Source organism: Malassezia restricta, chromosome II, assembly GCF_003290485.1.
Source record: "Malassezia restricta chromosome II, complete sequence".
Classification (NCBI taxonomy): domain Eukaryota; kingdom Fungi; phylum Basidiomycota; class Malasseziomycetes; order Malasseziales; family Malasseziaceae; genus Malassezia; species Malassezia restricta.
In genome coordinates, this window is record NC_040194.1 from 512,199 (window position 1) to 536,768 (window position 24,570).

At 52.8% G+C, this 24,570-nt stretch overlaps 12 protein-coding genes across 12 annotated transcripts; 5 read left to right on the forward strand and 7 right to left on the reverse strand.

The window, feature by feature from the left end:
* Positions 1 to 109: 109 nt before the first annotated feature.
* MRET_1156 (flap endonuclease-1) lies at positions 110 to 1,475 on the reverse strand (the record flags this gene model as incomplete). Its single annotated transcript, XM_027627783.1, has 6 exons — positions 110 to 206; positions 246 to 329; positions 361 to 425; positions 460 to 744; positions 772 to 1,427; positions 1,463 to 1,475. 6 exons carry the CDS (start codon positions 1,473 to 1,475, stop codon positions 110 to 112), a joined length of 1,200 nt encoding a protein of 399 aa, XP_027483901.1.
* Positions 1,476 to 1,575: 100 nt separating this feature from the next.
* On the forward strand, positions 1,576 to 3,654 carry MRET_1157 (uncharacterized protein; the record flags this gene model as incomplete). The annotated part of the gene is made up of 1 exon (XM_027627784.1): positions 1,576 to 3,654. The coding sequence occupies one exon, from the start codon at positions 1,576 to 1,578 to the stop codon at positions 3,652 to 3,654; it is 2,079 nt and encodes a 692-aa protein (XP_027483902.1).
* Positions 3,655 to 5,118, reverse strand: MRET_1158 (glutamate-5-semialdehyde dehydrogenase; the record flags this gene model as incomplete). The annotated part of the gene is made up of 1 exon (XM_027627785.1): positions 3,655 to 5,118. The coding sequence occupies one exon, from the start codon at positions 5,116 to 5,118 to the stop codon at positions 3,655 to 3,657; it is 1,464 nt and encodes a 487-aa protein (XP_027483893.1).
* Positions 5,119 to 5,241: 123 nt separating this feature from the next.
* On the forward strand, positions 5,242 to 6,510 carry MRET_1159 (acyl-CoA-dependent ceramide synthase; the record flags this gene model as incomplete). The annotated part of the gene is made up of 1 exon (XM_027627786.1): positions 5,242 to 6,510. The coding sequence occupies one exon, from the start codon at positions 5,242 to 5,244 to the stop codon at positions 6,508 to 6,510; it is 1,269 nt and encodes a 422-aa protein (XP_027483894.1).
* A 211-nt stretch (positions 6,511 to 6,721) lies between these two features.
* Positions 6,722 to 7,327, reverse strand: MRET_1160 (riboflavin aldehyde-forming enzyme; the record flags this gene model as incomplete). Its single annotated transcript, XM_027627787.1, has 1 exon — positions 6,722 to 7,327. The coding sequence occupies one exon, from the start codon at positions 7,325 to 7,327 to the stop codon at positions 6,722 to 6,724; it is 606 nt and encodes a 201-aa protein (XP_027483700.1).
* Positions 7,328 to 9,188: 1,861 nt separating this feature from the next.
* Positions 9,189 to 10,811, reverse strand: MRET_1161 (Rab geranylgeranyl transferase escort protein; the record flags this gene model as incomplete). Its single annotated transcript, XM_027627788.1, has 1 exon — positions 9,189 to 10,811. The coding sequence occupies one exon, from the start codon at positions 10,809 to 10,811 to the stop codon at positions 9,189 to 9,191; it is 1,623 nt and encodes a 540-aa protein (XP_027483699.1).
* Positions 10,812 to 10,958: 147 nt separating this feature from the next.
* Positions 10,959 to 14,808, forward strand: MRET_1162 (tripeptidyl-peptidase II; the record flags this gene model as incomplete). Its single annotated transcript, XM_027627789.1, has 2 exons — positions 10,959 to 10,967; positions 10,993 to 14,808. 2 exons carry the CDS (start codon positions 10,959 to 10,961, stop codon positions 14,806 to 14,808), a joined length of 3,825 nt encoding a protein of 1,274 aa, XP_027483702.1.
* Positions 14,805 to 17,294, reverse strand: MRET_1163 (SET and MYND domain protein; the record flags this gene model as incomplete). Its single annotated transcript, XM_027627790.1, has 1 exon — positions 14,805 to 17,294. The coding sequence occupies one exon, from the start codon at positions 17,292 to 17,294 to the stop codon at positions 14,805 to 14,807; it is 2,490 nt and encodes an 829-aa protein (XP_027483701.1).
* Positions 17,295 to 17,888: 594 nt separating this feature from the next.
* Positions 17,889 to 19,248, forward strand: MRET_1164 (G1 S-specific cyclin Pcl5; the record flags this gene model as incomplete). Its single annotated transcript, XM_027627791.1, has 2 exons — positions 17,889 to 18,363; positions 18,407 to 19,248. 2 exons carry the CDS (start codon positions 17,889 to 17,891, stop codon positions 19,246 to 19,248), a joined length of 1,317 nt encoding a protein of 438 aa, XP_027483704.1.
* A 251-nt stretch (positions 19,249 to 19,499) lies between these two features.
* On the forward strand, positions 19,500 to 20,474 carry MRET_1165 (RTA1 domain protein; the record flags this gene model as incomplete). The annotated part of the gene is made up of 1 exon (XM_027627792.1): positions 19,500 to 20,474. One exon carries the CDS (start codon positions 19,500 to 19,502, stop codon positions 20,472 to 20,474), a length of 975 nt encoding a protein of 324 aa, XP_027483703.1.
* A 160-nt stretch (positions 20,475 to 20,634) lies between these two features.
* On the reverse strand, positions 20,635 to 21,622 carry MRET_1166 (proliferating cell nuclear antigen; the record flags this gene model as incomplete). The annotated part of the gene is made up of 4 exons (XM_027627793.1): positions 20,635 to 21,414; positions 21,448 to 21,500; positions 21,534 to 21,552; positions 21,590 to 21,622. 4 exons carry the CDS (start codon positions 21,620 to 21,622, stop codon positions 20,635 to 20,637), a joined length of 885 nt encoding a protein of 294 aa, XP_027483706.1.
* A 150-nt stretch (positions 21,623 to 21,772) lies between these two features.
* MRET_1167 (magnesium transporter) lies at positions 21,773 to 24,559 on the reverse strand (the record flags this gene model as incomplete). The annotated part of the gene is made up of 1 exon (XM_027627794.1): positions 21,773 to 24,559. One exon carries the CDS (start codon positions 24,557 to 24,559, stop codon positions 21,773 to 21,775), a length of 2,787 nt encoding a protein of 928 aa, XP_027483705.1.
* Positions 24,560 to 24,570: the final 11 nt, after the last annotated feature.

Here is a 24,570-nt window from a genome sequence, read left to right on the forward strand (position 1 = left end):
TGCCAAGGCTTCAATGCAACGTGCTAATGGGACTAGATTAAAAGATTAAATAATCACGAATGTCTCCGACAGCGCATCTACAGCACGCAGTTCAACCACTGTACCGCTATTAACGCCGACGAGATGATTTTTCATTGGCTGAATTAGACGCAGCTTTGCGCTTAGTTGACGTAGGTGCAGACGGTGCTTGTTGTTTTGGCTGAATGCTAGGGGAAATGTTAGTCACGTTTGCGTGGAGCACGTACGAAAAGAAACCATCCAAACGTCCCTGTTGCTTCTGGCCAACGGCGTGCGATAATTTTTCGCAACTCCGGCGCACGCGCTCCTCGCTGAGGCTGTTAGTGGTTTGATGGCACGCACCCAAATCCGTTTTCGCCGCATAGGAAAGATACTAGCTCTTCTGTCTTGGGCTGGTCCCACTTGAGCTTGTCGTGTCAGATAGTGTGCTAAAGTACGTACCTGGATGTTGTGGCCGTCTAGCACCTCGGGTGATTGAAATAGGCTCCGTGCCTCTTGAAAGGGCCAGATGTCAGGCACTTGGATGGCGCCAGCGCGCTTTTTCGATGAGACTTCTTCGTCATTTCCGTCGCTGGGTGGGTTCTTCTTAGCAGACGTTAGATGCAAATGATCTAGGACGCGCTCCAGAGTTTCATGTTCCTGAATAAGCTTGAGTGCTTTTTTAGGTCCCACGCCACGGATGGGGTCCAGGTAGTCGCATCCCAGCAACATGCACAAGTCGACAAACTAAGTGTGAGTGTGTGAGAGACGTACTTGACTCATTGGCATGTTGAGCTCTTCGAGCGCCTTATGCAAGTTGACCTCTGTCACAGGCAGCTTCTTTTGTTCGCTGGCTGTGAGATTTTTCAATAGGATAGGCGAGCCAAACGTGAGTGTGTCCATGTCTTCAGAGCCTGCTGCGTAGACTTTACCTGCGCGAGCGAGCTCGGCACATTGTGCCTCCGCTTCTGATGGTGACACAACCCAGGGGATACCCATGAGTGTGAGCAAGCGCTGCACCTCAGCATTATGCTCCCTGGTTGGACGCACTTGACGGCGTGCCAGCTGATCTAGCGTTTCGCTGTCAGCGATATCTTTTTTCTCTTCTTCCTCGGCACGCGCCTCCTCGCGTCGTCCAAAGCGCTTTGCCAGCACGTCCTTTTTGAGATCAGGAGGCTTACCATCAAACACGTAGACGGGTTTGATGCCATAGTCCACCATGCGTATGGTTCGATAAAAGAAGCCAAGCAAATGACTAGTGACTTTACCGGAATCTGACATCATTTGCTGCCCATCTGACTGGCGAACGGCAATGAGAAACTGGTACAGACTCATGGATGCGTCAATGGCAACCTTCCGACCAAATAGTGTCTTGATATCATGGTGCTTAATGCATCCTGGCGCCTCGTCCGCCAGCAAGGACGTAAGACCTTATGATTCGTACGGCAGCATGCTCATTACGTACCTTTGATGCCCATGAAGGAGACGGACGCGACACGCGTGGACCAACGCTACGTTGTGGAGAAGCACGTGGGTTGGGGCTTCGCGGCGCACCTCGAGCCAGGCGCATGGTATGTCATGGCTGACCAAGAGGGCGACGAGAGCTTCCACGATGACTGGTGGGAATCGCTAGCGATTGATCAAGACATAGAGTCGCAGCTGAATGCTGTCGAGCAGCAGGCGGAGATGCTCGCGTCCAGCAGCACTATGTCGTTGGGCACGCATATGCCGGAGCTGCGGGCGATGTATGAGGAGCAGCAACATACCATCAACCAGCTCAGACAGCAGGCGCAGCAGCAGCAGGGAGAGATCTCCGTCGTTCGCTCTAATCTAACTAGAGCGCAGCAGCAGAACCGAACGCTGCAGCAACACCAGCAGCAAATGGAGCAAGACTACCGGCACCGCATCGAAACGTTGCAACAGGAGCATGGGCGTCAGATGGAGCGCTTAGAGGCAACGTCAGCGTTCCGTCGGATTGAGCAGGACTCAAACCGCACTGTATGGCCTTCGACAACGCGACGCCGCGCACCCGTGGTCTTCCCCAAAGACGCCCTAGCGACGCCCATGGTACCGGGGCAGGATACCCCCACTCGGTACGTGGCATCCCACCGCCAACGTGCAGAGCCTGAGACCCCTTCTCGTCCGCGCTCTTTCCCGCACTTTGATAATTCATTCGTGGATCCAGCGCCCTCGTCGTCACCTGCCACGGCGCCAGATGTGGTACCGTCGTCGTCGACGCCCACGCCGGACTCTTCGCCACATGTGGGAGCGCTCGACGCTTTGTCCTCCGACGACTATGAATATGTGCTGGCGGCTTTATTTACGCGGCAGGCACGTTGGACTTCGCATATCTTGGGCCATCCCCCCAGGTCGCAGACCGGGTCGATGCTGCTGCACCTTGTCATGATGGACGTACCAGAGTGTCCGAGCTTTTCACGCACAGCCGAGCAGCTTTGGCAGTGCGTAGCGCGCGCAGGATCGTACGAAGCGTTCTTATGCGACTGTGCCCCCATTGTGCGACTGTATTTACAGCGAGGTAAGGAGCCGCAGCAAGCCGTGCGCGATGTATGGGCCGACTACTCGCCGTCCCTGTATGGTGGCGTGGCTACTTTGCTCTGTGCTGCGACACACATGCTTCTGCAGGCGGACAAGATCAAGGCTGTGTGCCACATGCTGGACTGGATGACGGCTCTCGGTCTATCGCAGCCGGCTTTTGTCTCGTTCCTGGCCTGCCGAGACAAGCCGATGCTACCTGATGCCTCTGTATCACCCCCTATCACACACATTCTTATCGATGGCATGAAACGGGATGTGGCACTTTATCCCAGTGTTGTGCGCCTAAGCCAGGTACTCGCGTGGTCGTCAGAGCTGTATGGATATCAGGACGTCCACCCCGTGTTCCATGCAAAGGGCGTACTTTTGGCGCTGCTCGATACCCACGAACCAAGCGTGTTGATACCCACGCTGCAACTATGCACGCTGGTCGTGTCTGATGCGACTACTTTGCACATGTGCCTGTCGGCCCAATTCGACCCGGCATGGCAGCCGCGTGTCCCGCCGCGACTAGGCCAGGTCCGGTTTCCCGTCGTGGATGTGCTCTCGAAGCATCTCGTGGATCGGCGCGGCGATATGCCAGCAGATGCGTCCCACCGCATCCACATGTCTATTCTCCTGTTTCTGACACAAGCTGCACGCTGGCCTGATACGTCGATCATGCTGGCCGAGTCGACTCCGCTGCTGCCCGCCCTGATCCAGTGCCTGAGCTGGGACGTCTCGACGCTGTGGAACACGGAGCCTGTGCCCGACGCCCCTGGCACTCGCGATGCCGCATGGGCCTTGGAGCGCGTGTGCCAAAGTGTGCAGTTTCTGCACGATCTGTACATGCCTGAGGGCATCGCGACACGCAATTTGGCCGAGAAACTTGTGTCGGCTCAAGCGCAGGCCGTGCTGAACGGCGTGCGATACGCCTTTATCGTGGCTCTCGGCCGCATCGCCTTTGCCAACGAGCCGGACTGGCTCATGCACGATACCCAGGCCCATCGCAGGCGGACGCAACTAGAGTGTGCCGCGATGTTGGCCAGTGATCTGATCGACTCGGTGCTATCACCCAATGAGACAGACGAAATTTACGAGCTCCTCGTCGAGGAAGCCGAGTGACTATGTCAGCGACGGGTATACCGCCTCGATGGGCTGGTGCGACCACGCACGTTGATGAGCACCGGGTGAGAACGCCGCGGCCGTCTGGGCGCCAGAGCCTGCGGACCGAAGTACGTATTTGTACGTCACCAGGCCCTCGAGTCCGACGGGACCGCGGGCATGAATACGGCCCGTGCTGATGCCCACCTCGGCACCAAAACCGTAGCGGAAGCCATCAGCGAAGCGCGTCGATGCATTCACATAGACACTCGACGACGACAGTGATCGCGTAAAGATATCAGCGGCCGAGCGCACCGAAGCAGACGACGCCTCGCCGTTCAGCGGCGCACATAGGATGGTGTCGGTGTGTCCGGAGCCATGGGTCTGGATGTGGTGCACGGCGTCTTGTACACTGTCAACGACACGCACGGCAAGGTCCAAGTCGAGATATTCGGTATCAAAGTCGGCGTCCGTCGCAGCGACGACGAGGGCGGCCTCGGACTCAGACAAGCCCGGCACCAGCGCCGTGCGCGATGCCTCATCACAGTGCAGGCGCACACCTGCGTGGATCAGAGCTTTGCCAAGCGAGAGCCACAAGCCCGATGTAAGGTGGTGGCGATGCAACAGCAGCGTTTCAACGGCATTACACGCGCTCGGATAGTCGAGCTTGGCGTCGAGGACCGTCTCGATCGTGAGCTTGGCCGGCGCATCATCATGCACATAAGCAGCACACAGGCCGTCCGCATGGCCCATGACAGGTACACGAGCCTCACGCTGGATGTGCCGGACCATCTCGTTCGAGCCACGCGGGATCACAAGGTTGATGTAGCGGTCTTCTTGAAGCAGCGTTCGGATCTCTTCGCGCGACTCGACCGTCTGAATCAGATGCGGCGGCATGTCACTTTGAGCGAGTGCCTCAGAAATACAGCGCGAAAGCACTTGGCCGGAATGCCGAGACTCCTTGCCGCCCTTGAGAATCGCCGCGTTGCCTGACTTGATAGCGAGACTCGCAATGTTGACAATCACCTCCGGCCGCGCCTCGAAAATGCACAAAAGCACACCGATGGGGCACGTCACACGATACAAGTCTAACGTACCAGTAGCATCGCGGCCTTCACACGCGGGACTCGCGTCAGCGATGCGCGTGGCTTTGGTGCACACGTCAAGAGGCGACGGCAGCGATGCCACATCCGATACGCCCTGCACCATCGACTCCCACTTGCCTGCCTTCGCAAACAAGTCTAGGCGCGATACAAGCTGCGCAGATAGCTTGCCTTGCTGCACGAGAGCTGTCGCCTCTTCGACATCACGCTGGTTGGCCGCTCGAATCTCATCCTGCGCCTGCTCTAGGGCACGGCGGATGGCATGCAGTGCCTTGACTCGCTGTACATCCGCCTCTCCTGCAGGTCCCAGCGAAAGTCGCTGCTGCACGTCGTCAAAGGCCTCGCGAGCCTGCCTCGCCACCACCGTGGCACTGGATTCCATAAGAGAGAAAGGTACGCTCTCCACGGCGGCCAAGGCTCCTCCATGGATCTGTGCACGTGAGTTAATCGCGTGCATAGCCCAGTGCCACGACCACTTCGACGGACGCTGTTTTTACCATCACGCATGAGCAAGGGCGGTCGACGGTCACAGCACAAAAGCAAGAGCCAAAAGGGCGTAGCGGGTCAAAGGCCTGCGCTTGCACCCACGAAAGCCGCATCGGTCTCACGATGGGAAATGAGCGCCGTGGTGATGGTGAGCACCGTACTGCTTTCGATAGTGTGGCTGCATTGGCTCACGGATGTGTCTCAGCGTCCGCTTCGAATGCAGTGGCTACAGTCTGCGTTTCAGGCAAGTAAGCCGCTCAGTCTGCCGACTTGGCTATTTTCACCCGAAGTATGGGACAGCTGGTGCGAAACGATTCACCGTGTCACGTCCGCGTGTTTCTTCTTGTCAGGCGCTGTCCGTGCAAACAGTGCTGCCAACGGGTGGCAGTACCTTCGCTCACTATGGACAGGTGCATCTTCATCCACCAAGTACGAGCGTGATCCATTCGATTTGTTATTCGCGTTCGTCTGGGGCATGATTCTCTTCGTGATTCGATTCGTTTGCATGCAGTGCCTTTTGCTTCCTTTGGGACACATGCTCGTGTCTCGACCAAGCGGTAACCCAGCTCAATCTGAAAAGAAGCTGCACCGTCGCATTGGCCGCTTTGCCGAACAGGGCTGGGTCTTGATCTTGTATGCGACCTCTTTGCTTCTCGTCGTGTTAGCTATACAGAGGCAGCCTTTCTGGGTGTGGAAACCAGAGCACCTATGGCTGGGATACCCTGTCACAACGATGGATGCGCTCAGCAAGGCAGTGTATTTGTGGGAAGCAAGCAATTACATCCATCAGGTGTTTGTTATTCATCTCGAGGAGCGCCGTTCGGACTACTGGCAAATGCTCACGCATCACTTCGTGACGCTCTTGCTTATTGGTGGCTCCTATGTCTCGTGCTTCCACTATGTGGGTTTCGCGATCCTGCTGCTGATGGACCCTGCAGACATTTGCCTTAGCCTCGCCAAGCTGTCCAAGTACATGGGCTGCACAACTTTGTGTGATGTCCTCTTTGCCATTTTCATGCTGGTATGGATCATCACTCGGCACATTGGCTACGCCTTTGTCTGGTGGTCCTGCTACAAGGACGCTCCAAGACTGACATCCTTTGGCACGACGTATAATCTGGCCTCAGGCCACATGCTCACACCCACGTCGTACGTTTTCTTTCTCGTACTGCTGGGCATGCTGCAGATGATTTTGCTGGTGTGGCTCGGTATGATATTAAGGATCGCGCTTCGCGTAGTGACGGCCCAAGGAGCCGTTGACACGCGCAGCGACGACGACTCCGATTAGCAGGCCGCATGTGCCCTTGATACACGCGAACGCCATTCGTGTTCATAGCACGTAGATACATTTCTAACCAGTAGCGATGCACTATAACATGTCGCAAAGGGGATGTCACATGGCCATACATGCTGCATCCACACACGACAAACGAGTCGATAGTGCATGATGCACAACGTCTCACACAGAAATATACACAAAAAGCACGACTAGCACCAGTCTAGTCAATCATCTTCCACTTAACTTGCTTCAAGCGACCCTTTCCAAGAGGAGCCAACTTTTTGAATGCCGAAGGTGAAAGATCCAAGTCATTTTCACTGCAGCCCGGGCAGCGGTCGACCACCTTGACCTCGATGGACTTGCCCTCATACGTGACCTTGACCTTTTTGCCACAAAATGGATTCTCGTTGGGGTTTTGACTCTTCGCCTTGGCATCATACTTGCTATGCGACACTGCGACCACCATCTCGGAAGCATCACTGTTATCACCACACGAGCCTAAACCAGGTTGATAATGCGTGGCCTCGCCCTCATATGTTTTCCCTTGACCCGAATCAGAAGACGAGCTGGAAGAACTCGATGATTTGTGGGTCGCGGAATGTGTGCGAGAAGTCGATGTAGACCGGGTCGTGGTAGGTGCAGGTGTGTCCGTTGAGCCAAATTCACCACCGCGCAAGATAGATTCGATCAAGCCACGGCGACGGATCATTCCATGGTGTGACCCCGGAGTAGGCATCGTCGAGTGTCCGCTGCTGATTTCTGTAGCCAAGGTCAACGCCAGTACAGCTGCCAACAACACCGCCGCCCATACTTTGGGCGCAAACATGATTCTTTCAGGGCGAGTGAAGACGCTGTCGATAGTCAGCGACAGCACGCGGCTCTTGTCTCGGCCTTTATAGGCAGTCTCTCAGCACAGCCTGTGCATGCCGACAAAATTTTGTCCAGGGCCAAGCCCCATTATGCGAGGGGTCGCATAAATTGTGCACTTGAGCCGTGAACCCCCCTACATCAACCCACGTGGTGGAAAGCCTCCACATCATGACTTGCGCTCAGACCCACCAGCCTGGGTCAAGCAACCACATTGACCTCTTCACTGGAGGTACTACATAAATGCAGAGGGGAAAGCGACACTAGCGTCTTGAATATTGTCAAAAACGAAAGTAAGATAAATACGGATTCTATGTACATATTTTGCTGCGCTCCTTGCGCTTAGACCCACCGTCATTTGAAAATAGCTCTTCAGGCAGGCACGGGTTTTCTTCCTCACACTTCCCACAAAGCTGACACGAATGACAAAAAGAAAATCTCTAACCAAAAAGTTTGATTTGAGGTATATATTTTCCGAAGCGGCTTCCCAACATATTTTGAGTCCAGATTGTAGCAAGGGGAGCCGTCGACGAACGAGGTGCCCGGATCATGGTCGTTTGAGCTTGGGTTATTTGGTCTCATGCTCAATCCGCGGCTAGATTCATTGTCAAAGACATCAAAGACCTCATCCCGCTTCTGCATGTAGCTGTGATACTTTTCGTACCTTTTTACTAGGAGACAAGTTTGTTGCATGGCTTCTTGGTCATGGGCACTCGCGAGACTCGGTCATCCCCAGCTATACTACAACTGACGCTGTCGACGTTCCCGCTCATGATCATGACACTGCAAAGATAGCCTGAGTTGGACAAGCCTGGCTTTGACGCAAGTCTGATTCAGGGCGAAGCAAGTAATCTCAGTCAACAAGAACAAGCATGCGAATTCCGAATCCGAGTCTGAGTCACACCCTCATGTCTGAACGGGGCGCGTCCAGAAAAAACGTCAACATGATGGCTGTTATCGCTACCAGAGCTAGACTCAGTACTTGATATTGGACAAATATAGACAGAGTCACGCCGTAATTCCGAGTTTGGATCATTCTCACCATCGTCATCAGACATCGAACAGAAATCTGAGATTGACAGAAAACCATTCCCAAGGGGGTCGAACTGGATGATGTTGGCTCACTGCCAGAATCATTCTTCGTTGCTGAGCGAGAGTCAAAAGGCGCATCCGATTTGTTCCACAAGATAAGAGTGCCATGATGGGTGGTCAATGATAGGAGTTCTCCTTGAGCGGCGGATTCACGTCTCATTGTGAGATTACCAGCACGGCATGAGGCTCCTGAGTAGTGATAAATTGAAACGAATCTGTTATCACATCACGAGTGTGACCAACAGCGTTCACTAGTCCGTGCCACACAGTTCCAGCTCCGTCGTGTAAGCTCAATGAATCTGCATGGCGGAATCATAATATTGTGAAGGAAGCCGTGCTATCCTCAAAGCTTACACGCCTCAATATAGATGAAGTAGCGTCCAAGTGCTGGCATTCACGATGGGTCTCATAATGTCAGTACTCTGCACATGTCTAGGTCCAGGTATATGCCCAGTCAAGTACCGGCACTTGACGCATGCGCTTACGCATCATGTTACAACGCGTCTAAGAGTATTTTTTTTTTTTTTTTTTTTTTTTTCGTCGAAAGCTGCTCCCAAGAATGTATACTGAGTCGAACAAGCATGGGTTCCACTGTGGTGATAGGCACGAAACACTCAAGACGTGTTGGCCTTATGCAGAGCGTAAATAGTTCGCATGGAATGACGTTAGACATGTAGGGGAGAAATACGGATCGTGATAAATTATCAGCGGGACTAAGCATGTGCTTGTCAAAGGGCATTCTCGTTCAAGGTTGATTGTGGAGCAAAGAACTCGATCTCGACTGGAGAATTCATCACTTCGACAGGCGGCCCATCGGGATCTACGCCTCCTCGTCCTTGGTACTCAGAAGGTGCATGCTCACGAAGGCGTGCACGAGCCAAACGAAGCGCCGGATCGCGATGTTGCTCGCCGACGATGCGCCAGAATGCGTGTTCGGCTGCTTCAACGCACAAATCCAAAGACTCTGTCATATTTGGCACGGCTTGCCGTTTTGAAATAGAAGCACATTCTTGACTGCTAAGGCACAATGAGGACTCCATCGAGGTACTGGGTGGACGGGCAGAAGTGTCGACGTAAGCGGCGGAAGAGCCATCGTGGTCAGTTGTGAGTGTGTGTGAGCAATACATCTCAGCAATCCAGGGAGCGTCGTGCGTCAGCAGGGAATGCAGCTTCGCGACCGCTTCTGCCAGGCATGTGCGTGCCGATGTACCGTCGGCACGGCGATAGGTGGTGACATAGTATACGAACTGACCCTTTGGGCACGAAAAGGTACCTTCACCTTGAGCAAGGACCATGACAGCATGCTCGTTTTCCTTGGTGGGTGGAAACACAAGCAGCGCTGTCTCAGGCACAGGCTCATCTTCCTCGAGAGGCATGTGCTTCGCCCAGTCGATAGAGGCATCCGTAATCAATACGGACACGTGTTCGAGCATGGATGGTGGGGCCGTGACGCGATTGTGAGGCATATTGGCAGCCGGCGCTGCTACTTGATCCGCTGTAAAGGATTCATGAATACCATTCATCCGCAATGTCCAGACAGATTCTGTCCGCTCCAGGGAGTGCACATCGTGTCCCAAAATGAAAACGCCGCCCTGGACAGCAGATGAGCGGCAAAATCCTTGTGTCAGCTCGCCAGCACCACCATATTGGGCGACAAGAAAGGCCGCGTCCCCGTACCTTCCAAGACCTGACAGGCTGTAACGTGTCCGATCCATAGCACTTGTGCTGGGCTCATTGGAGTCCCAACACAGCGCAACACCGTATATGACAGCACGCTCGAGCTTGGCATCGAATCCCATACTTTTGCGCAAGTATTCGGATATGCTAACATGATCATCTGAAGCCTCTTGCGCCGACGGATCCATAGTAGTCTGCAAGAATCGCATGAGTCTGCGTTTGTCTACCAGGGAGAAACGCTTATCTCGAAATATGTCCGACTTGCTTTTAGGAACACACTCGAGGTGCTCGCCATCATAGATACCCGTGCGTCCCAATAGACGGAACGTCGCGTACGAAGCTACATTCGAGCGGATCAAGGCTTCGATCATGGGACCGCGCGCCGGCAGGAGCGCTGGTCGTAAAGCAATAGAATAGTGACGATCCACCTCTTTGCAAGCGCTTGGTATACAGCCAGGCGCAGCTGGCTCGCGTGGGAAGGCAAGGTCAGCGTTAGACTTGGCCGCCCACTGAGACAGCTCTGAGAGTGTCAGACTCGTCCACTCAGCGCCATAGTACGCGTTGGTATCGATGTGCAGCACACGCTTACCAGCGCGACTCAGAGCCGCACTCAACACAGACTCTGTCACACCTGTGCCAATGACAAGTACATCGAAATGGTTGTCATCAGTCATAATCCAAATCAGGGGACCTTGAGGCACTCCGGTCGAGTGTTGGCGCATCATCGCATCACGTGCTCTGCTGGCGATGAGGAAGAACCTCCGCCTGCAGGCCACGCGTACCGTTGGCGACGTGGGACGAGGATCAGCGCGGCATATCGCATGCGAACGGTACGTGGCTCGTCACTCATCACAGTGCATATCACGAATAATTTCGCATTCTTCTTCCGTTCCACGCAGACTGATGGCATCGACGCGTATGGCACATATCAGCACAGCAACCTCTTCATCGTCATTTCCGATCCATGGTCTGCTGCCAAAGCAGGCCACCAAGGTCGAGTCTTTCAGGGAGAAATTTCCCAACTATGATGGACGCAATGTACGTGTAGCTGTACTGGATACGGGTGTAGACCCTGCCGCACTGGGCCTTGATGGACCTAATAAGGTGGTGGATATCATTGACTGCTCCGGAGCAGGCGATGTCAAACTCCAGGAAGTGGCCGCCAAGTTTAATGCAGATCGTTCCACACTGCAACTGGTCTCTCCCACCACGAAGCGCACGCTTCTGGTGGACCCATCATGGCCTAACCCCTCAGGCGTGTGGAAAGTTGGCACGAAACGTGCCTATGATTTATGGCCAACGTCGCTCGTCGAGCGACGCACGAGGGAGCGAAAGCAGGCGTTTGATGTAAGTCACTCTGCTCTTTTCCAAAAAGCACTGAATGATCTTGCGACATACGAAGCGAACGAAGGGGCCGAGAAGCCGAGCGATAAAAACGCCGCTGCGCAGCACCATGAAGATCTCAAGGCTCGAGTAGCTGTGTTGAAAGATCTTGCCAAGAACTGGAAAGACCCTGGACCTGTGCTTGAGGCTGTGGTATTTCATGACGGTGTGAACTGGCGCGCTGTGGTCGGTGGCGCTGAGGGGGATGTCGTGGATCCCTCGCAGGGCGAGCCTGCCGCGTATCGCCACAATGTAATTGACCTGCGCTCCAAACCACGCATGACAGACTATCGACTGGAGCGAGAGTGGTCGTATTTTGGCGAAATGGACCTTTTGACGTTCTCGGTCAATATTGTGGGCGATGGTGACGTACTTTCGATTGTGACATTGTCGGGCACACACGGCACGCATGTCGCTGGCATTATAGGTGCCAAGACCCAAGACCCTGCCACGGATGGGGTGGCTCCTGGCACTGAGATTGTGAGCCTGCGCATCGGTGATGCGCGTCTCGGAAGCATGGAGCAGGGACAAGCGCTCCTCCGCGCTGCACAGGCGTTGATCGATACGCGCTGCGATGTGGCCAATATGTCGTATGGTGAAGACGGAGCCTTTGGTGTGGAAGACAAGGGAGCCTTTGCCAATGCGCTCAAGCGTGTCATCCGCGAGCATGACGTGTGCTTCGTGAGTTCGGCAGGCAACAACGGACCTGCGCTTACGACAGTGGGACAGCCCGGCGGTACGACATCCGGCGTGTTGAGTGTGGGTGCGTATGTAAACGAAGGCGACATGCAACAGGCGGAGTATGCGTTGGTCGAGCGTGGTGTGCCATCGAGTGTGACGACTTGGTGCAGTCGTGGCCCCACTGCCGATGGCGCTGCCGGAGTGTCGATTTACGCGCCAGGAGCCGCTATCACGTCGATCTGCCGCTATGCCCTGCAGTCGACGCAGCTGATGAACGGCACGTCGATGAGCAGCCCCAACGCGGCAGGCGCCGTTGCTTTGCTTGTCAGTGCGTGTAAGGCAGAGAGTATTCCGCCGACGCCTTTCCGTATCTTCCGTGCCATTCAGGAAACGGGCGTGGACGTGCAAGATCCACAGGGTGTCAAATTTCTGGACGTGGAAAAGGCGTGGGAATATATTGTGGCGCACCGTGATGATCCCTATGCGGATGCAGACATGCAGGTGAGCGTTACGCCTCCTGGCAAGCCACTTGGTGTGGTCGACCGTCGCGGTGTGTACTTGCGCGGCACGGAGGAAACGCATCGCACAACGCAGTTCCTGGTGACGGTGCAGCCCAGCTTCCGTGCCGGTGAAACAAAACGTGCGTATGCGCTCGATGTCAAGGCGTCGCTTTGTGCCACACAGCCATGGGTGCATGTGCCTGACTTCCTCGCACTTGGCAGCAATGGCCGTACGTTTGAAATTCGTGTGGCTGCTGATACTCTTCCGCCCGGTCTGCACACGGCCTGCGTCGTGGGCCGTGACACAGAGCGCAACGGGACAGTCGTATTTGACGTGCCTATCACGGTCGTCAAGCCAGTGGTGCCATCGCATGCGACGTACAAGTACCCACGTGTGCGCTTGTCGTCGGGTGAGATCCGACGCGAGTTTGTGCATGTACCGAGTGGCGCCACTTGGGCTGATGTGTGCGTGCGGAGTATGAACCACGAAGCGCCCAACACGAGCGTTCGTTTCTGGCTGCATATGCTGCAGCTTGTGCCCCAGCGCCGTCTGAGCCGCGTAGAGCATCACTTCGTGCTCGCTCTGAATGAAAATGAGCCGATGAGCAAACGTATTCCTGTGCACGGTGGCATGACGCTCGAGCTGTGCGCGGCGCAATTCTGGTCGAATAAGGCTGGATTTGATCTTGAGATGGATGTCGAGTTCCATGGTCTTGACACGGTGCCTCAAGTCTCGGGCCACACGGGCCAGGGTCTGGTGAAGCTCGATGTCGCTAGTCTCGTGCGGTGTGAAGAGCTGAAGCCGAGTGTGTCGCTCGACACCCACCGGACGTTTGTGCGTCCATCGAAGCATGTGTTGCGTCCGCTACGTGACGCGCGCGACAGGCAGCCCTCTGGTCACCACCTGCATGAGCTTGTGCTCGAGTATCCTCTGTCTGTGAAGGAGGCAGGCTCATGGACATGGCAAACGCCGCTCAGTGGCTATGTATACGACGCCACAACGACGCTGCTTACGCAGCTGATCGATGTGAACCAGGCCCCTGTGGCGTTCGGTGACGTGTACTCTAAGCCCGTGGAGCTTGTCAAGGGCGAGTACACGCTGCGTGTGCAAGCGTTGCATGAGAATGCCGCGGTGCTCGAGGCGCTCCAGGCTCTTCCGCTTGCGCTTGAACACAAACTGAAAAAGCCCATCTCGCTGGACGTGTATCGTGACCATGTCGACTTGACGGCCGGAGCTCATGCCGCCAAAGAAGCTCTCAAGCTGCACAAAGGCGAGAGAGCTGTTCTTTCTATTTCCACGGCCCTGGATAACGAGCAGTGGCCCAGCGATGCTAAATTGGGCGATGTCGTGCTGGGCACTCTGACGCTGGGTGGACATGCCAAGGTGCCCATCGAGGTCGTGTTAGGTCCGGCGCCACCCTCATCGGTACCAAAGGAGACAGACGATGCTCCGACGCTGCCGATGCTGCTAGCAGGCTTGGTGAGCAAGGTGCCCAAGGAGGAAAAGTATAACTTTGTGGACCAGCTGTTGCACGACTATCCCAACGACTTGTCTATCAACCTCGCAGCCATGGACGCTAGCGATACGGATGATGCCGTTATAGGGGCTGCTCAGAACGCGCGCTCCTGCATCGATGAGACGGGCTTGCTTCTGTGGCTCGGCACACAACAGCCGCCAGCCGCAGAGCAGACGCACGAGCAAAAGGCCAAGGCCAAAGAGATGCAGGCGCAAAAGGCTGCTTTGGTCCGGACTCTCGTGCGAGAAGCGCAAGCGTACAGAACACTGGGCCACAAGGGGCCAGCGATTCAGGCCATGGTGCATGCTCGACAGTTCATGGACGCAGCTGACGCACCGACCAAGGCGACGCACGCGAACCTACTCATCGGCTGGCACCAGGACCATGCACGCTATGGCTACGCACTTCAGATGGTACAAAAGCAGCTCGAGGAGCTGGGTCGGGGTGCCAGCGATACCAAGCAGGATCTACATCGGGCACAAGACTTGCAGATAGAGCTACTGGGCCACCTTCAGTGGGATGTATGGCAGCATCACCTACAGCGGTGGACGTGGCTTGGGCGCCCTGTGGATGGAGCTCCGCCCTTTTAACATGTAGCAAGCCATGCATCAAGAGGATAGTCTCCGTGTGCCCAGCGCTGTACAAAGAGAGCGCGGCCGCCGCCAATCATGCACATGTGGGTTTGTAGAGCCGCGTCGATCCAGGCCAGGGCCTCATCCGCCTCGTGGCGCTGCCAATGCGTGTCAAATAGCATGAGCATACTGCGTATCGCGCCATCAAAGTGCAGGTCCGGCAAGTGTGAAACGTGGCGCTTACCTGGCTGAAACGGTTCAATGACGGCACCCGTCGCTTCAAGACTTTGGCGAGCAAGTCGTACAGCCTGTGGCACGTCGTACTGTCGAACATGCATGGCCACGCGGTACCATACATCGACCATGTCAGGCCGCAATGCACCACGGGTTGGGGCGTATGTGCTCTCCAGTGTGCTCGCGGCAGCCAAGAGCGCCTCAGCCATGTCTTTGTGAGCCTCAGAGTCCGCACGGCCCTTGAAGAGGGCACGACTGCGCTCTAAAAGCGGTGGCCAGTCGCGCGCAAACACTTCTTCGCGGCGCTTGCGCTGTTCTACACCATCGGCGACATCGAGAGCACACAGCCTACATGTGCAAATAAACCCGTGCTTCGACAGCTGGGCCTGTCGCGCATCGTAGGGCAGTTCACCTTGGACGTACTGATGCATGATCTGAGTGCCTTTGGGAAGCGGATGCAGAGCGCGAGTTGTGACAAAGTCACCAAAGAAGACGGATGACACGTTCGGTAGGCAGGCATGATTCAGAATGGCAGGAAGAGGGTGCGGCATCGTAGACCGGGACATGGGATCATTGCCAGCCTCGGCGGCTGGCACAGCAGCTGGTCCAAATGCATTGAAGCGCAATACATTGTTTACATAGTGCGCCGATACATATACAGGCTCCAACACGTCACTGGCAGCCGGCTTATGCAGGGGGTATGGCTCATATACATACCGCGAACATGGTGTCTGCGGACCTGCTGTTAAGCCCAAGAATATGCGCGCAAGTTCTGGGCGGTCAAGAATAGCATGAATGCATCGGGTCGCAGCTAGTACTTGTGTCGTGGTGCTTGTGACACCCACATCGGGATTACAGCGTAGGAGTGGCAGACCGTCGCAGGCAGGGTCCTTGGCATAAGCGCTGCCTATGGCCCGACAAAAGAGAAGAAGCTCACCTTCTTCTACGTCGCGCGTCAGCACGAGGCCACGACCTGCACCAGGAATATCTTGGACGTTTACGGGGCCCACGTACTCTGCATACGCAAAGCGTGGCGTCGGGTCATGAAGCGTGCATAGAAACATCTCGTGTAGATCCGTGTCAGATGGGCCACCACGCCCGAGTCGGAGAGCTACTTCAGCCGCCTGGCGGCGTTGAAGTACAGACTCCTCCAAATCTGGGGCATGCTGTAGACGTTCTAGTGCCTGGTCGTACTGACCCAAGGCAAGAAGCACATCGACTTGCAGAAGGGTATCTTCCAAGGACGCGCCCCATATACCGTACCGCTCAGCTGCGCGCACTTCACGCCATGCAGCACCTGGCCTTTCTTGGTCCAGCAGAGCACGGACAGCAGATTGAACGCGCTCACGAGAGATGAACGGAGCCGCATGAGACGGCGCTCTCGAGACTGGACCCTCTTGACGCCACAAGACATCGGAAGGCATGGGCGCATCCAGGTCGTGTGTCCATGTCACACCCCGCAATACAGGCGCATCATCATCCAATACATGCACGTCCGAGGGTGTGTCGACACGCACGCCTACTACACCCTTATCTCCAGTGATAGGTCCACCCACACCCAGGTAATGCTGACTCAAGTACGGTTCCCTGATCAGGAGCTTAGTCCCAACAGGCAAGAGTGCATCAAGCTCTGGGCCATGCAAATGCAAATTGGGCGTGAAGTGCGCGATACTCACAGGCAATGCCCCACCATTCGGTGTTACACCCACAAATGAACAGCTGGCATACAAGGCTAGCCGCGATGCCACCTGTACTAGCAGGTACTTATGCTCGAATCGCTTTGGTGCACACAGGTCATCCCAATCAATGCGGGAAAGCTCAGACAACGGACGCTCAGAGCAATACGTGTGTTCCGTGTCCATAATTTGACGGGGTATATAAACGCGTCCATTTTCTGACGTGCCAGCGGCTCGTTCAACTTCACGTCGCCGAATGGTCGCATCTTGTGCGGCTAGTAACGCCTTTAAAGGAACACGCTTAAGCTTGATAGGTTTTTTTAAGTTTTCCACTTCTCTTACAAGCATATCAGTCTCTTTCTTTAGAGTTGTGTTATAGTTTTCCAGCATGGCTTCCGTGGCGCCACTCATGAGCGCTGCATCCATCACAGCGCTCCCTGCGTCCTCCTCACTCAACTCAATTCTAACAGGGACAGCTAATTGTTGCGCCAGTTGCTTTTCCGCTCGTGGATCGGCATCGATGAGAGCTACAATTTGCTCGCCGTTAGGTACGGCCAAGTCCAGATTCCGCAACGAATGCACGAGCTTCTCCATTGCAACTGCAATGATGCATCCAGTTAGCGTATGCCTCCAAATTTAGAATGCCTCCTACGCAGCCTGACATAAGACGTCTTACGGAATCACGTCAAAAATCCCTAATTTGACAAGCGTGCCTGAGAGTAGCACAGTGAAGTCACGTGTTGGTTCATGCACGGTGGCAAATCATGGGATGGCTTGTGGTCATCCATAAAGGAGCGAGTCACCACCCTTTCCATTTGACTCGTGTCGTCCCTGACGCGTGCAAGTTCTCCTCGCCACCACAAGCGTTCAAAGCAACAAAGCAAACAAGCCAGGTTCTAACAGGAAGTGCTCTGAGAACCTCTTGCTTTAGTTCGTGGTGACACGCTCAACCATCAAATACTAACGCCACCCATTACCGGTTTCATTAAGCATTCGCCACTGCTTTCGACTGACTTGACGTACAGAAGGAAAAAACGAAACTGCAGAGATGATGTCGAATAAATGTTCGATCATCATCGCTTAATTATCTGAATTGAACCTGAGCATCCTGTTTCGATTCTTGAAGTCGGAACCACCACATTCAGGTGTCGTTCGAGGAACGGCTTTGATTCCTGTGTAATCATTTCAATGAGTCCACCTAGTAAGTTTACGTGCCCCTCTACATGGCTAGTTCAAGACGTCATGCATGAAGGGCATGATGTCCACCGTTCGCAGTCCTCGCAGTCTACGTCGTCTACCACATCAGATGTATCCACAGCGCTGTCGCGTACTGATGTTTCGCCTTTTTCGCTAAACGGGAATGGTAGTAGCACAGAAACCTCGCCAGCAACGTCTAGCTATTCAAATAAAACTAGGCGCCTTAGTGACGTTATGGATGCTGACCACGATGAATTCATGAGCTCTAATGCCCCTATACCTTCGACCAAACGGCGAAAATCTAGCCCTTTTACAAACCTTGCGTCGTCATCGTCCACATTGACCTTGCAATGCCCAGAAACTACAGTGAAGCGGCCAGTTTCCAATGATGACCCCAATGTCACGAAATTGAACGATAATGTGACTATGCATCTTAGCCGCACCTTGTTTGTGGAAAGCCTAGTTGGTAAGTTTGTTAAGATATGGACAATGTTTTAACATTCATGCAGAAGCAGCAGTGGCAACGATTTCGTCTACATGGGGTCGGTTCTCACGAGAAAGCCGTGTGTGCGAACAAGACACTATGTCGCAAAACATTTTATGCCCGAACAACCCCCTTCCCCTTGTCCTCTTCGTTCGCGAAATCTTACGTCGCAGTCGCACTAGCTGCCTCACGCTCCAAGCTGCCTTACTGTATTGTGCAAGGTGTAAAGAATCCTTGAATGAGATGATTGATAAAGCAACTAATCCGGTTTCAGGCGCGGGTGAAGCATGTCGTGCGCTTTACACAGACACATTCACATCCTCACCACCCAGTTTGAATCCGAATTTTCAGCCTCCGTTGCCTTCATTATCCGTTCAAAGCAACGACTACGGTCCTGAGAGCCGGCCTACACATAAGCCGCAACCGACGATCCCAGTGCGATCTGCATCCCCACTGCTTTGTGGTCGGCGCATGTTTTTAGCAGCTATTGTTGTTGCTTCAAAGTTTCTTCAAGATCGCACATATTCTAATCGAACCTGGTCAAAGATATCCGGGCTTCGAACGATTGAAATTGATCAAGTGGAACGCGTTTTTTTGAAGACTATTCGGTACGACCTGGTCGTCAGTGATGCTCTCTGGCGTAAATGGACTGCGGACCTCTCTGTGTTTTGTTCTAACAAGTCGCCGTTTGTTGGATTGGGGCAATACTACGAGAAGCCCTTAACTGCTCCGGCCTCTCGATTGCACCGTGTTACATCAGAGAACGTGATTGGTCAGGCGTTTCAGTTTGACTCTTCTTTGAACAACTCTCAGCCCAGCGCAGTTCTTGGAAAAAGAATATTTACTCGACATGGTTCTAGTTTTTAATGCCCGATGCGAAACATCCGGGCCTATACTTTATCAGATACGATTTCTTCCCTGTATCATGCTATGAGTGACACTTCCACATGTCCATACGATCTCGTTTTGAATGCTGATCATCCCTATAGTCCTACATTATTGTCATCTGAACTGTGCTTTTTTACCCAGCGTTTGAAGATCCCTGTAAATTACTAATCAAATAACACAGGGGTCGCAGTGAGCCATTGATTCGTAGACACTAAGCGATACTGACAACCATGAACTCGACCATGAATTCAAGTGTCGCGAGCGTTCTGACGGCAGAAGAAGCCGAAAATTCACTCTTTGGATACAAGCCTATGCTTGCTCCTAATGCTGTATTTTTGGCCCTATATGCTCTCACGACAATCGTACATATCATTCAGGTATTTATTTATCGTGAGTGGTGGTTGTTTATTCTGCCGATCGGAACCCTGGCGGAAGTTGGAGGATATATCCCCCGCATTCTTGGTCGCGATCACGAAAAATTGATGGATCCTGATAAGATGCGTGATACCTATGTGGCGACAATGTGTCTACTTATTATCACACCTTGTCTTTTTGCTGCGGTCCACTTCACTACGCTCGGTCGCGTCACAACACTTTTTCCACGAAAGTATGTGTTCATTCGGCCTATATTCATCATGCCATTATTCGTGACGATTGATGTTATCTCACTTGTTGTCCAAGGAGTTGGTGCAGGATCATCTGCCACTGCTGATTCAGATGAAGATGCCAAGCCAGGCTCGCATGTCACTGAGGCAGGTGTGGCAGTACAATTGTTTGGATATCTTATATACATGATACTCCTACTCACCTTTTGTCGAGCGGTAAGGAAAGACCCCCCACCAGGTATTGATCGGTTTTGGCCTCTCCTCATCGCTACGTTTTTTTCTAGTTTGTGTATCATTTTGCGTTCCATTTATCGCCTGGTGGAAATGGGTATGGGATGGACCGGGAAGATCGCCACAACAGAGTGGTTTCTCTTTGCGTTCGACTCATCTTTCGTGTTGGTTGCTTGTGTTATTCTCAATATTTGGAATCCGGGTCGATACCTGCCTAAGAACTTTTCTTGGAGGTACGACCCTGAACGTGATCCCTCCAATCCAAATTATCAGGGTACATTAAGAGAAGAAGATCCTGAAAAGGATCATGGGGGCCCGGTTTCTCCTAGCGATGACGAACATTTTTACGATACAGCCGGAGCGATTTGATGTTTACAATTCGATGCATTGCACTCCAAATTGAATTCTATGTCAATACCTAGCCGCAAGCACACATTCAGCACCTTGTTGTCAACAATGGCAGATTTATGGATCATCATCAACGATCTATTCCTTATTCCTGACACGGTAAAATTCTATTTTTTAAAATTTAATCATCGTCGGTTTCCGCTAGCTTAGGAGCCAGGTAATATCGCACATGCCCATTCTCAAATGCAAACTCAACCAAAAGAGGCACCTTATCAGCCATGTGAAGCGTAACAGCTGATGAAAGTGGGGCAGCCTTGGTAAAGTTGACAAGGTATTGAACACTGAAAGTAAGAGCCACAGCCTTTTCAAGTTGAATTTCAACGGGAACAACAGCACCAGTGGTCGAGCTACCAGCCGCTGATGTCTTGCGCTTTTTACTGAAACGATCACCCTCTTCGTCGTCCAAGGGATCAATGTCATCGTCATCCTCAAGACGAGCACTTGAACCTGAGCCCTGCTTCAGAGTCATACGCGCATCTCCAATTTCACCCTCTGTCGAGAACGTAACACCTTCTTTTGTAATAGTAATCTTAACGCTTTCACCCACGTTCGACAAGTCGCGGCAAATACGAGCAAATTCATTGGAGGACAACTTTACAACAGCGTCGTATTCAGTGTCGGGAATACCCAAATGCTCCGTGTCGATGTCCATAAGTTTAAGATCAAATTCACCAATGCGGTCAGAGCTTGAGCCTTCAAAAACCAGGTGCAGGCTATCCGCATTATCAGCCTTGCGCATGTTCAAGATATCGTTGTTGTTGGCACTGCGCAAGACCTTATTAAGGCTGGCAATGGCTATACCAATGCTCATAGGACGGTCGCAGCGATACTCCTCAAAGCCGTCAGCACGTAGCTCAACGGCTGAGAGAGCTACATGCGAGCTGTCCATAGCTTGCAGGCGCTGTGAAATGGGTTAGATCAGTGCAGTACATACAATGCCCTCTTCATTGCAGTCGAAATTTGCATGTTCAACAAGATCCTTGATGGCTGCCATGTTAAAAAAGCCTCATTGGAACATACCGTCAAGCACACGTTTAAGCTGAAGTGTGAGCGGACTTCTGAAGACGTAGACGTACCACAACAGCCTGTTCAATTTTTGCTTCAAGCATGTCACGGGCGGGATGTGGAAGGGAATCGAGTAAATGACGCGGCGCGTCGCGTTGTAACACTATGTACTTCTCGGCCGCGATTTAGTAAATGCCGAGAGACACGTGGTGATTATTGGGCACGACTGTCTCTGATAATTGCATAGATAAGGTTTATCGAGAAGCCATCTTTCGTTTTGATCGGGCTTCTGAGCGGCGCATTATTACTCTGTACACAGCAATCAAAATAGTGGGAAATACAACAAGTGATGAAGCAATTCCAGCAAAAGGCGTGTGGGTGCAATCACCTATTGAACCGTCATCACCCTCACATAAGGCCGAGTCAGCCGGGATTTGAACGTTCATACTGAAAGAGGTGCAATACAACGTGCAGAAGAAAACAATATTGATGATCATACAAGCCCAAATGAGCGTTATGATAACACGGCGTTGAAAACGACTGGCACTCAATGATGATATCGAAAGAAATGCTGAATGAGTGTGGTTCAGGCCGTATTCACGGTCCTGAAGTTGAGTCAACATGGAAGCAACATGGTCGAAAATGTCATCAAAGTATAATTCTAGCATATTGCTTTCACGCACAAAGTTTTTTGAGTCAAAAAGTCGCTTACGCAGAGTTCTTACGACATCCGCCTTAGGCAATAACAGCCTCGTAAGACCCATTACGACCTCGCGGACACGCGTTAGACGCAAAATAAAATGACTCTGGTGCAGAGCATCGTATGTAGAAAATGCCTTCCGCTTTTTCGAGCGCCTAACAAGATATTCAACATATTCTTTACTTCCTTCCGGTAGCGAACGAAGAAGATCTTCGGCAATAAGACCCGTACGTTTATCGTCAGGTGTCGAGAACAACGGTTCCGTGAAAAAACGGCGTATCTTTGTTGAAAGCGACCGTTTCTCGTCCTGGAATGGAGTGATGTCTAAGTCATTCGAAAGAAATTCCACGTATTCAACTTCTGATTGCAGGAATGTAACATAAGGGGAAAATGCGTCAACGATTGAATCATACAGACTGTGTACAATCCAGTCAGCATTGTGCTGCATGTCTGTGTAAGCGGAATCTAGCTTGTCACGGATTCTTTCAGTATGATTGCGAAGATCTTCAAAGTGGAATGACAACACACCATGGGAAAATACGACAAGGTAAAGAGAAACAGAACCAGCCGTCAAACCCTCTAGACCCTCCTTGCCGGACTCGGACTTCACAGTTTCGATGTGAACGCGCCCTTCTTCCGAAGTTTGCTTTGGAGCGATATTCCGAGCGCGCGGCGTTTTTGGAACTTGTGCTTCCACAAGTCCCGGTGATAGCAACATGGTATCTTGAGTGGATTTATCATCTTTGCGCTTAGTGCTAGGACGAGTAAAACGAAAGTGGTTTTCATCTAATGCACGAATAACAACAAAATAGTACCCGAGACGTTCAAATGTTTCCACCTTCTCACGCGGTTCTTGCTTTAAGATATCTTCCACCGTCAGTGGGTGCAGCGGAAAATGTTGGCTTAGCTGTTGCATATCTTTGTAGGTGGGACACCGGATATCTAGCCACCAAGGGTCAGATCGAAGAGAATGTTTCGTTATGGCGACATCAGGGGGTGTTACATTGGGTTGAACGTTGTGTGGTTGTCCGTATATATCGAGAGCAGCTTCAGGTAGATACAACTCGGCAGGCTCCTCGGGAATGGTATCTATTGTGGAGGAATTAGGAAGATTGCTGCCAGGCAAGGGTGAAACTGGGTCAGATTTCATTTGTGGCTTTAGTTTAGTAGACAATGAAGCAAATGGCATCGGCGATGGCGCTACCTCTCCCGAGATATTGGAGCGGAAATAAGGAGTGAGAGGTACGTCTGACATGTGACGTCCAGTCAAACGTTCCTGCTCGAAAGAGATTTCCGCATGATCATCAGCTTGGGTAGGTTTTGATTCTGTATTGTCCAAATTAAGCGCAGGCGATGGCAGTTTCAAGAAATCTTCATCGTTGAGACGTTGCATTCTTTCACTTGGTATTTCAGAAACTCCCGGTATGCCTAGGTCGCCCGCATGGCCATCCGTTTGTCGATGATACTGAAAGTATTCTTCCATGCGCTCCCAAATTTGATCCCAAGAATGTGAGTAAACGGTATTAGAACGTGCATCGCCTGTTGGGGAGAAAAGAGTGTATTCGGTAACACCTCCAGATAATTCACGCAAACGACGAGCATTACGCCGAGCCATACGACTAGCTTTGACAATGTGCGCGGGGCGCTCCTGGCGCTGTTGACGGCGCTTATGCCTTCGCCTTCGTCGCGTACTAGTGAGTGCACTTAAGCGAGGAGTCCAGGGAGAAAATGCGGACGACATGTTGGGAGTATTGACAACAGACGTATCTCGACGAGAACGAACACTCGTCGCGGACAAACGATCCGAGACATCCGTGTCATGGGAATCTCGAGCGCTAGATGACCGCAAGGACGACTCAGCGTCAGAGTCATCATTGTCTGATTCCGAGTCACTTGAACTGTCTGAGCTGTCCCCAAATAAGGCACGAATACGCGAAATAACTTGGGGGCCGCTACTCGAGTCTGAGCTGCTGCTGTGGCTTGAGTCGCTATCCGAATCGTGAGAGGCAGAGCGTCGATTCATACGCTGTTCTTTTCTACGCACACTCCTCCTTGCAGCGACATATTCATCTAGACCACGGTAAACTTCGTCTGGTTCATAATCCTGAGGTAAATCTTCCGGTAAAATGCGTTGATGAGCATGGGCAAATTTTAAACGAGAAGCTTGCTTCGTCTCGTGATCAGATACCTGCTTTGCTTCTTCTTTTGTATGCATAGCAAAAGTGTCGAGGGCATGTTTTTCCTGCGTCTCAAGAGGGCGCTTGTGCCACCACCGACGCAGCCAACCACCCCGCCCATTGCCCCTGTGCACGGGCTCAGGAAGACGCTCTGCGCGCCGCATTCCTGGTGTTT